Below are 12,380 nucleotides of genomic sequence, written 5' to 3'. Positions count from 1 at the left end.
GGACAACGGTTGTGATGCGGTTTTCGCCTCTTCGCTACTACAACAGCGAATGAACCTGAGGACTCAAAAAGAAAACTGCTAATAGGAACTTTGACCTCGAAGAAAACCGTGAACTCAAAGGTGGTGTTGGATAAATTGCTAGTGGGTGATTTAAATCAGAAGAATTTCATCCCGTTACCACAGGTGTATATCGAAGACAAGATTCCAGTCTCCGCAAAGGACGCACCGACTCAAGAAGATCTGAGAAGATGGGCACACCTTTGCGATATACAGTTGCCAGTAATACCAAGCGAGTACCCATGTATTCCAGAGGTAACAATGATGATTGGAAGCAACACTCCGGCAGCCACCATGCCGCTGGAATTGGCCACAGGAGCAATTGGTGAGCCATACGCTGTACTCACACCCCTGGGATGGGCAGTGTTCGGTATTCCAGGAAGGTTTAACAAGCAAGTTCAAACCTACTTCTGCAGTGTAATAGAAGATAGCCTGGAAAATTTGGAGACCCAGTTCCAGTCGTATGTGAACCATGAGTTCAACGAAAGAATGAGTGATGGTCGGTTGGCGATGTCAGCAGAAGACCAACGTTTCCTGAATATGGTGGCTGGTAGTGTAAAAACTGTTGATGGGCATTATGAGATTGGACTGCCGTTTAGAGATGGAAACCCACAGATGCCAGACAACAGAGCAGTGGTAGAGAGTAGAACACACTTCCTTAAGAGGAAATTCATAAAGAATGAACAATTCAAAACAGAGTACACAAAGGCCATGGAACAAACTATAGCCAAGGGCTACGCAGAGCCAGTGCCAGATGATGAGATCAACCAGACAGATGGTTCCACCTGGTACATACCCCATCATGGAGTGTACAATGCTGAGAAGCAGAAATTGAGGGTGGTCTTCGACTGCGCCATTACATGCCAAGACCGGTGTCTGAACAAGGAGCTCCTACAGGGGCCGGATTTAACCAATACCCTGGTCGGCGTGCTGTTGAGATTTCGTCAGGCGCAAGTTGCCTTGGTAGCAGACATTGAGGCGATGTTCTGTCAGGTTAAGGTACCGGTACATGACCGCAACTACCTGCGCTTTCTTTGGTGGCCAGGAGGCAACGTGGAACTACCACTTAGAGAGTATCGGATGGTGGTACATTTGTTTGGAGCCACGTCGTCACCCGCCTGTGCCAGCTTTGCCTTAAAGCAGACAGCCAAGGACAACAGAAATCAGTTTGATGAGCTAGTAACAGATACAGTATGTCACAACTTTTATGTAGATGACTTACTGACATCAGTATCCACAGAAGAAAAAGCTGTGAAGTTGAGCCAAGACCTTAGGACAATCTGCAGTAAGGGTGGATTTCACCTTACTAAGTGGGCTAGCAACCATCAGAATGTCATGGATGCTATCCCAGAAGAAGAAAGGTCGCCCACCACAAAGAACTTAGACCTTGAAAGCCAGAAGATGAGCCACAAAACTTTGGGCATGTGGTGGCACGTAGAGTCCGACCAGTTTGGTTTCAAGATTGAGCAGAAGTCCAACCCTATGACAAGACGCGGAATGATGTCGACACTTTGCTCACTCTACGACCCTCTTGGATTTGCAAGTCCAGTGATTCTGCCAGCCAAACAGATGCTGCAAGAGTTGTGTCGGTTGAAATATGGTTGGGACGATGAGGTGCCTGATGAAATGAAGAGAAAGTGGCGCAAGTGGTGGACAAGCATTCCAGAGTTAGAACACTTCAAGATCCAAAGATGTTGGAAGCCAGATGGATTTGAGAATGCTGAAGTCCAAGTACATCACTTTGCCGATGCAAGTGACCGTGGATACGGAACAGCTTCATACCTGAGACTTTTGAATGAAGCTGGTGACGTAGAATGCAACCTCATCCTCAGTAAGGCTCGTGTGGCTCCAATAAAGCAGGTGTCCATTCCCCGCATGGAGTTATCCGCAGCAACATTGGCTGTGAAAGTGGACAATATGATAAAGAGAGAGTTGGACATTCAAGCTACCACCATTTTCTGGTCAGATAGCCAGACGGTACTTAAATATATCAAGAACGAAACAGCCCGATTTCCAGTCTTTGTGGCTAATAGGATTGCTGTAATCAGAGACGGGTCCAGCCCAAAGCAATGGAGGTACGTGCCCAGTGCATGCAATCCCGCTGACCATGCATCCAGAGGCCTGTCAGTCAAGCAGCTGGTAGAAAGACCAGACTGGATAAAGGGGCCGGCGTTCTTGTCAGAACCTGAGGAAGAGTGGCCGGGTGTAGAACCGGCAGTATCAGAAGAATCTCCAGAGTCCACAGACGTGGAAGTCCACGCTGTTACAGCTGAAGACCAGAGCCAAGATAATGCTATAGACCAGCTGATAGAGCACTACTCCAGCTGGACAAGGCTCAGAAGAGCAGCGGCCTGGTGGCTGAGACTTAAGAAGATTCTTAGAACCAAACAGAGACAGAGTCACAACTTCACAGACGCACTTACTGTGCAGGAGTTGGAAGAGGCAGAGTGTGCAATCATAAAACATGCACAGAAATCTCTGCAATTAGACTCAAAGCTTACCAATTTAGACCCACAGGTGATGGATGGGATGGTAAGAGTAGGCGGTAGACTGAAAAACGCCAAAATACCGCAGAATGCGAAGCATCAACTTATCATTCCGAAAGATCACCACATAGCGACGCTCATAGTCCGTCATATTCATGGAGAGATTCATCACCAGGGTAGTAACCACGTTCTCGCCGAATTACGACAGAAATACTGGATTGTGAAGGCTCGAGCTAAGGTGAAGTCAGTCTTAGGGAAGTGCATAATCTGCAGAAAACACAGAATGCCAGTTAGCAAACAGAAGATGGCTGATCGTCCCGCCTACCGAGTAAAGAGTGATGATCCAGCCTTTACAGTCACTGGATTAGATTACTTCGGACCCTTCCATATAAAGCAGGGCAGAGTAACAAGGAAGAGATACGGTATGCTGTTCACGTGCATGAATAGCAGAGCAGTCCACATTGAAGTCGCTCACACCCTGAACACTAGTTCCTGTATTGATGGGATTAGGCGATTTATAGCAAGGCGTGGACCAGTCAAAGTAATTCACTCTGACAACGGAACCAACTTGGTCGGTGCGGACAATGAGTTACAGCGCGCTCTGCAAGAACTAGACCAAGACCAAATACAGAACTTCTCAACATCCCACACATTTGAATGGCGATACAATCCACCAGCAGCCTCCCACCACGGGGAGTATGGGAAAGGCAAATTCGTACTGTAAGGAAGTTAATGTGTGCCATCCTCAATGAACAACACCTGAAGACATGCAGGTCGGATGAGCAACTTCATACCTTCATGTGTGAGATAGAATCGACATTGAACAGCAGGCCACTCACAAGAGTGTCGGATGATCCGGATGACTTAGATGTCATCGCGCCCCGTGACCTCTTGTTGTTGAGACCGAGGGCGGACATGCCACCAGGGTGCTTTGTCGAGAAGGACATCTACGCTCGTAGACGTTGGCGTCAGATCCAATACCTGGCTGATCTGTTTTGGCAAAGGTGGCTGAAGGAATATTTACCTGAACTTCAGCGCAGACAGCGCTGGCTGCAGCCACAGAGGAATCTGAAGACAGGAGACGTTGTTCTCATAGTAGATGAGTCAGCTCCCAGGAATTCCTGGTTGATGGGAAAGATCGTCACAACCTTGCCAGACAAGAATGGTCGAGTGCGACAGGTTGATGTGCGAACCAAGTCATCCACCCTACGGAGGCCCATCAGCAAGTCGTGCCTGTTGTTGGAGGCAGAAGTATAAGCTGTCTGTTTCCATGGTTACTGGAGACTTGAAGTCCAGAGCCTATGTCTTTTATGTTTGTTAGATTGACTTTGTCTTGATGTATCCGGTAGGGAATGTCTCAGGTGTCTTGTTGTTAAAAATAAAAATTATGGCTTATTGATAACAGTAGACTTCACTAGGTGACACTTGCGCAGTGCGTAGGTCTTCGTATACAAAAGACATCTGCGCAGGCAATACAAATTTATTCATTAGGAGACACTAAATAAAAGTCTTGCGCAGTGCGTAGGTACGCGATGCAGCACTCGCGCAGATGCGAACACGGTAACACAAATCTAATGGGTTTGTCGGAGTAAGATTATTAAGGATTTGGTGAAGAGCCTTTTGGAACGTTTGAATTTGTCTAATTTCAATGGTGCACAACCTTGTCTGTGTATTCTGGCCAGGACATGGACAATTGTTGTGCAATTTGTTTGTGGAATGTTTTGAAAGGCATTGGATTGATAAGAGAGGATATGTTTTGTAATGGAAATTTATGATTCAAAGGTTTGATTCTTTGATGAGTCATCTGTGAGCATTTGATTGCCTAACATGGAAATAGAGCATTCCTTGTATTTGTACTTGTACTTGTAATTGGCAACCATGTTGTTTTTGAGTTGCCACGTCGTTGTTCGGTTTGATTCAAGAAAAGAAGGAAAAAAATCATACTGACACGAAACACCCATAAACACCAACAAAAAACAAATATTATTGTATGAAAGAAAGATTGAATAAAAAAGAAATCAAAAAATATAAAAATATTTTTGAGTATAGTAATAGCGTCGGTAATCGTTTGTGCCACCTATGGCTGTATGGAGCCATTTGCTTCGGAACTACCGACCATAATTTGAGGATCAGCAAACGTTTGTACCACTCATGTTGGAGCATGAGCTTCGGAATTGCTGATCAATGGATCCAGCGAGTTTGTAATTCATCAAGTTCATCATGGACCGTCGGATTCCAGGGAACCCCGCAGTAAGGAGCAGCGTTGGAGCAGTAAGCCAGCAGCGCATGATCTTCTTCCAATGTTTCATCTGGAGTGCCGAACCGACGTGGATTATGTTATTTGGACAATGGACATTTGTGATTAGGACACGAACACTATTGATTAGGATTCAAGATAACTCATGGAACCAGTGATTCTTAGTGAAATTTGCTAAATTGTTTGATACCACAGTCAAAGAACTATAAAGCATCATTTGAACAATATTATGACTGTGAAATGTGACTATAGCGCTGCTACAGTGTGAACTCTTACATTATACTTAGTTATATTAGTGGAGAAATCATTATAGACAGTATATAATCTCCATAAAGCGCCATTGTTGAATCAATAAGTGTTATATTCAGCTTTCAACAGGATCAGTAAAGTTGGAGATAAAAGATTATTGTTAAATTTCGGCAATGTTTTGGCCCAAATTTAGTTTGCCATTTTTGGCTCAAAATTTATTGTTTGTTAATTAAAAAGAAGTGCTTAGTAATTGCATGTTTGACACATGGCAATTAAGGGGCCGGTATGTAGCCACCACCTTCTGTCTTGGAAATTTACCTGACTGGCGCCCTCTATTTTAGATTACCAGCTAGAGATGCACTAAATCATAAGATAAAAGTCACAGAATTGTTTGACCATCTCGGAGTAGATTTACCTTTTCTACCGTAAAGATTACGTATTATTGCATAAGTGGATGGATATTATGTTGTGCCAGGAAATAAATCACTTGTAGTCTGAGATCCAACAAGAACGGATAAGTACTATTGTGTTTCCTAGCTGTTATATTATATGCAAATCTTGCGTGTATTGGGAAAATGGTCATTCGAGTCATGTCAAACCAAATTTGTGATGTCAAGAATAGAACAAAAGGGTTCGCTAATGAGCAGCGATAGACTCAAGAACGAGTCAGAAATTAGACCCTACAAGGCTCTTGGTTCCACGATCAAATAAGAGAGCTGGTGATCATTCGTTTGCTGTTGCCTCTCCACGGCTCTGGAATGAGTTGCCTATCCAGTTGAGGGAGGCGGTGTCTGTGCCTGTTTTCAAGCGTTTCATTTGTATTAATGTTGGCTGTATTTATTTCTTGCTTCATTTTGCCTGTATATTTTGTAAGGCGCTGTGCTCTTTGTTAGAGCGCCATATAAGTGTTGATTAATAATAATAATATATGCCCGAAATAAAATTGAGGTCAAGCGAGGTCAAATGTCATTACGGAGGGGTCAAATTTCAAACTTTGTCCGATCGGGCTCAAATTTGGTGGGTGGAATCCTTGATACGAGGGGAATATATGCCTGAAATAAAATTGAGGTCAAGCGAGGTCAAAGGTCATTACGGAGGGGTCAAATTTCAAACTTTGTCCGATCGGGCTCAAATTTGGTGGGTGGAATCCATGATACGAGGGGAATATATGCCCGAAATAAAATTGAGGTCAAGCGAGGTCAAAGGTCATTACGGAGAGGTCAAATTTCAAACTTTGTCCGATCGGGCTCAAATTTAGTGGGTGGAATCCTTGATACGAGGGAAATATATGCCGAAATAAAATTGAGGTCAAGCGAGGTCAAAGGTCATTACGGAGGGGTCAAATTTCAAACTTTGTCCGATCGGGCTCAAACTTGGTGGGTGGAATCCTTGATACGAGGGGATTACATGCCCAAAATAAAATCGAGGTCAAGCGAGGTCAAAAGGTCAAGTTATAAGAAAAATCATAAAATTTGGGTCCCTATTTTCAAGGTTACCTATTTCTCCAATGCTTAAGCAATGAAATATACGTCACTTATACGTTGAACACGGATCGATTGGCGCGAGGTGCGTATGCACCAAATATGTATCTTGTATCTTGTAGTTTAAGCTCAGTTGTAGCCAAGATATTCAACAAAATGATTCTCAATAGGATCAGGCCTGAAGTAGACAAAGTGCTTAGGATCAACCAGAATGGTTTCAGGGTAGGCCGAACAACAGTAAGCCACATACTGGCCCTAAGGAGGATCATTGAAGGAGTGAAGGCCAAAAACCTGCCTGCAATAATAACTTTCATAGACTTCAGGAAAGCCTTTGATACCATTCATAGAGGAAAGATGCTGCAAATTCTCAAAGCCTATGGAATCCCTAATCAACTTGTGGAAGGTATAGCAAGAATGTATGAAGATACCAAGGCAAAAGTAGTTTCTCCAGATGGAGAAACTGATCTGTTTGATATACTTGCTGGTGTACTGCAAGGAGACACCCTTGCCCCATACCTCTTTGTGGTTGTTTTGGACTACGCATTGAGGGAGGCAGTCGAAGGCAGAGAAGAGCAGCTTGGATTCCAGCTGGAAAAGAGAAGAAGCAGACGAATAGGACCTGAAGTGCTAACAGATTTAGACTTTGCAGACGACATAGCCCTACTTTCAGAGGAAATCCACCAAGCACAAGAGCTACTGCAAAGGGTTGAATCATCTGTTGGAAAAGTTGGTCTCAAAATGAATGCTTCAAAAACAAAGTTCATGTCTTTCAACCATAGTCAAAAGATATCTATGCAGACAAACAATGGCACCAAACTAGATGAGGTGAGCGACTTCAAGTATCTGGGTGCATGGATGGCTAGCACGGAAAAAGACGTAAAAACACGCAAAGCAGCTGCATGGAGAGCATGTAACAGCCTCAACAAAATCTGGAGGTCAACTCTCCCAAGGAAATTCAAGACTCGTTTATTTTCTGCTACCGTCGAATCTGTACTAACCTATGGATGTGAAGCATGGACCATGTCTCCCAAATTATGTAAAGAACTTGATGGTTGCTACACAAGAATGCTTAGAGCAGTTTACAACATCAATTGGAAGCAGCACATCACAAACAAAGAGCTGTATGGGGACCTACCGAAACTTTCACAGAAGATCAGAGAGAGGAGGACACGTTTCGCTGGGCATGCATACAGAAGCAAAAATGAGCCTGTAGCCAAGCTGATCCATTGGACACCAAAACATGGAAACAGAAAACCTGGCAGACCCCCTCTAACATACGTGGATGTATTGAAACAGGACACTGGACTGGATGTTATGGATTTGGGAACGGCCATGCAGGACAGAAGGGTTTGGCGTGCTGTTGTAGTTCGAGGACACCACTCATCTTTAAGCAATGTATCTTGTATTCTTTACTTTTCCTCTTTCATTAACACCACTCGGGCGGTCATACCTTCGTAGCATTTCGAGATTATGTCCATTACAGACTCCGGGTGACAGTGGTATAGCCCTACCACAATATACTGCCGAAGCCACATGGTTCAGCTATGGTGCGGTTATCGCTCTAGTTATAAAAATTTCTTCCAGATTAATTTGTTTAGCAAAAATAGAGTCAAATTTGAATTACTTTCTGGTACACCAGAACGAAATTACAACACATATGGAGCAGTGTAACACATTTATCACGCATAACTCGCAAACGCAAAATCGGAATCAACTGGAATTTTGGGAGTACGCTTTTTTCGTGGATATCTACTGAAAATGTCATAAAAGAGGATGTTATATCACGAAATACTAAAACGAAAAATATGGCAGCTCCCACATTTTAGAATTACTGTATACAGCTCGTTGTTTGTTAAAGCAAATTAAGGCCATAATGTGTGATTTGCTCCACAGCGACCACTTTAAGTTTTCTTGAATTTCTACTTTTTGCATGATTGTAATACCCATTGTGTCCGCATTGTGTACAAAAATACCACGTGAACGAGTGCCTTGTTGCCTGATGTTTACTTTCCATCTTGCGTTTGACATGGTTAAAATTCCACTCGGGATAGCCACATTGTTTATGTGCGTGCTTGATTTTACTTTCTTCATGATCTTTGTCCTCCTTTTCTGTAAACTCAATGTTAAATGCTAGAAAATAATATTACATAATGTAAATCATGTAGTCATGGTTGCCCAAGAAGTTTCTAGAACATAAGTGGTGGCACTATTACAGTAACCATGTATACACACAAATGATTCTGATTGGCTTGTGTTGAGGTAATGAGCTATAGTTAGAAATATTGTATACAGATAAATGGGTCTGATTGGTTTTGTTGAGGTAATGATCTATTTTTAGAAATGATGTAATGGGCCATATATGGGGATGGGGAATGAATTAGATATATTGAGAGAAATTGATCTTGGCAGGAGTACGAAGCTCTATAGGGAACTCTGTGAAACCTATGTTGGCCAGTGTAGTGGTACAAAAGTTACCATTATTGAAGTCTTCAAACTTCGGCTTGAGGTTCTTGTGTGTTGGAGACAATAGAATACACGGGGCCGCGGGATATCAAAATGATTTGTACCCATCAGTTTTGTTGTGTAATAAAATGTCTGTTTCTTTCAAATTCAACATTAGATACCGGTACTCTTGAAATGACTGCAATTTATAGTTTTATGGCCTTTTCTATCATAAAGCTATAAATAAGGTAGATGCTTGGCTGTATTTTGATATGCCAGTCGTGGACATACTGGATATTGATGGGTACCAATCAATTTGACGCGGTAGTAGATGCTCGATTGCAATGTCGACTCAAAGGAGCGGCAGACTAAAATTATCAACGAACTGTGGTATTTTGCTGGACTAACATAGTATGTTATCGGTCTGTCAAGTAGAGCAGAAAGCTTGCTCAAGCGATCTCCGAGAGAGGAGTTTACGGTCAATAGAAGACCATTTGGAAAGCAATGATCGACATGCGGCCATTAAGTATTCAAAAGAAGGTTAATAGTAACGATATTATTGACATGTTTATCTGGAATGGCCCAGATAAAATAAAACGCCCTGTTTTATTTAGAGAATTAGATGAAGGAGGTTTGAAAATGGTTGACTTACAAGCAATAATTAAAACACAAGCTGTTATGTGGCTTTTAAGAGGTTAATTATGCCAAACAAATCTGGATGGGAAAGTATCTTAACTTTTTATTTAAGGAACCTGGGTGGTACAGGTATTCTCAAGTGTAATTTTGATTTCTGAACACTATCAGGAATTCCCCCATTCTATTTGAATACTTTCAAATTATGGTCAAAGTTTAATTCAGGTGAGCCAAAAAATGCTAAAGAGGTATGCAAATAAGTAATCTGGAATAATAAGTTTCGATGTGGAACATGTGATGTGGCATGTCTCCAGGGGCTATTTTAGGCGGAAAAAGTCACTGCACGTTGGCAAGACAGTGCAGTTACATTGGTCGCAGTGGGCATTAGAGAGGGGTGGTAGCCACCCCCGAGTTCTGAGATTTTTTTTTTAAACCACGCGTTCTAAGCACTTATTTTGATGATACATGTGTGACCTCACGTAGACTTCTTTTAAACATGGGAGATATAGGCTGACCAGGCAGATGAGGCAAGGGAAAATTTTCAAATGGTCTCACTAATTGACTACTATAATTACTTCACCGGAACAAATTTGCAATCTTAATGCTAAAATGGCCCAAAAGAGGACAATCATGGTCTTAAGGTTGGTCTGAACCCTGGAATTATGGAAACTTTCGGGCCTCATAACTTCTAAATTGTTGGTCTAAAGTATATAAAAGTATACATATTTAGAATGGCAAAGACTTCATAAGTTCATCTGTGAGGTCAAATTTGGGCCAAAATGGCACTTTTGGCCCCAAATCCCAAAAATAACGGTTTTTGGCCCACTTCTTTTTCGTGCACCGTAACAAAAAAATTCTTGGGCCAAAAGTTTTTGAAACTAATTTTAAAAACTAGATCAAAATATCTAGGACCCGTTTTTTCATTTTTTTTAATTTTGACCAAATTTCACCAAAAATATTTGAAATTTGTGCCAAAATCGGGCTTTTTTATGATTTTTTTGAAAAATCAGCATTTTTTGACCATTTTTGGCGCAAATTTCTCAAAGTTAGTCGAAATTCAAAATAAAAATTCCTTAAAAAAAGGAATGGGGCGCCCAATGTGAGCTTGGACGTGATATGGTGAATTCCATGGCATGGTGTTTAGATTTGATATTATAATGATTTTTTCTAGGGAAGAGTAGATGATGATCAAATGCAAATGTGTTTGATTGGGGAAGGTGTATCACAGGACCGTTTTGGATGAAATAAATTGAATTGGAATGAAGCTGTCATGTCAATTTGCGATTATGTGGGGTGGGGGAGTTCTGTTTTTGGGGCATATTGTAGTGATGATATTGCTTTGGATATTGAATATTGTTGAATTTCGTTATGCATATGGGGGTATATAATGGATAGTATAGAAGACACAAGTAAGTAAGCTCCCCCTGGCAAAATATTGGGGGGGGGGGTTATCCCCCACCCTGGATCTACGCCTATGTTGACCAAAAGAAAAGTTATGAATGTATAACGTCTGTGATACATATACATCATCTACTTGCTAATACACTGAAAATCTAATAGAGATGAAGGATAAAAAAACAATTACAGAACATTCATTCACAACAAATTGAAAATACAAACGTAACGTTTTGTTCATAAACGTAACATCCTCGACACCTCTAGGATCCGCATAATTGTTGATTAATGTCATAAACAGTCACAAAAGATTTATGGTCTGATCATTTTATCATTTTAAGGGGACCCGATATTGCATTTGGAAGAACCAGGCTTTTCAATAACTATCAAAACTGCTGGGTACCAAACTTTTTGATACAGCTTGTACATGTTGTATAGTAATTTCAATTACACCATGCAGATAGATAAGACCTTGTTAAGATAAGCATGTTAATTGTTATGTCACTATCACTATCTTGATCTTGATAAGATGCCTACTCATACACTGTACCCTGCTGCCTGCTTATTAAACAAGGACAACTATACAACATACATATGTACATTCATTGAATGACTTTGCAACTTTGGGTACAAAAACTCATACTCTGCAAGTTAGGTCAACTTTTGCACTATGATTGTTTATTTGAGGTTATTGGACTATGCCATTGAGATTAGGCTATTGTTGTCCATGGTGTTGGTCACCGTTTATCGGGTTCTAAGAGGCGGTAAACTGGTTTAAGCCCGTACAAAGGTCACGGGTTATTTGGTGTTTTTATAAGTCCATTAATTTTGTATTTTAAACAAAGAATATACGCACAAGATTTTATCCCATGCATATCAGAAAACAATAATAAAATAAAATCCAAGCAAATTGTTTTTTTGAGCTGGGCATAATTTTGAGCTGGGCATAATTTTAGCAAAACAATTGCGAAGTAAATCTAGCAAGACCGAAATTAGAAGCTTTTTGCAAAGTCAAGCCTAATAATGGGGCCGCCGCCGTAGCGGGCGCCCCAAAAAAATGAAAAAACGGGTCCCAGATATTTTGATCTAGTTTTTAAAATTAGTTTCAAAAAATTTTGGCCCAGGAATTTTTTGTTGATGTTTGCTATATCTTTCTAAATATATGATTGTTTGTTCTAGATTTGGGTTTTAGCGTTTCATATTTGAAAGAACTAATGTTTAATTGCAACATTTTGAAACCACAAACCAAAACTGGGTGCTATGATGTACAAGATTGGGCTACGAGTATGCATTTTACCAAGTTAGCAATAGGTAATAATGCTTCATTTTGCATATGCATGACTTTCTTTATTATACTCAAAATCAGATTTTATTATACAT

At 41.2% G+C, this 12,380-nt stretch overlaps 2 protein-coding genes across 2 annotated transcripts; both read left to right on the top strand.

Moving 5' to 3' along the window:
* Window positions 1-318: 318 nt before the first annotated feature.
* LOC140147569 (uncharacterized) lies at window positions 319-3,267 on the top strand. Its single transcript, XM_072169349.1, has one exon. It carries the CDS (start codon window positions 319-321, stop codon window positions 3,265-3,267), a length of 2,949 nt encoding a protein of 982 aa, XP_072025450.1.
* Window positions 3,268-3,275: 8 nt separating this feature from the next.
* Window positions 3,276-3,800, top strand: LOC140147567 (uncharacterized). The gene has a single exon (XM_072169347.1). It carries the CDS (start codon window positions 3,276-3,278, stop codon window positions 3,798-3,800), a length of 525 nt encoding a protein of 174 aa, XP_072025448.1.
* The last annotated feature ends 8,580 nt before the right edge of the window (window positions 3,801-12,380 follow it).

Source organism: Amphiura filiformis, chromosome 3, assembly GCF_039555335.1.
Source record: "Amphiura filiformis chromosome 3, Afil_fr2py, whole genome shotgun sequence".
In the NCBI taxonomy this organism is placed as follows: domain Eukaryota; kingdom Metazoa; phylum Echinodermata; class Ophiuroidea; order Amphilepidida; family Amphiuridae; genus Amphiura; species Amphiura filiformis.
The sequence above is the reverse complement of the archived record's forward strand: the minus strand, read 5'-3'. Positions and strand labels throughout refer to the sequence as shown.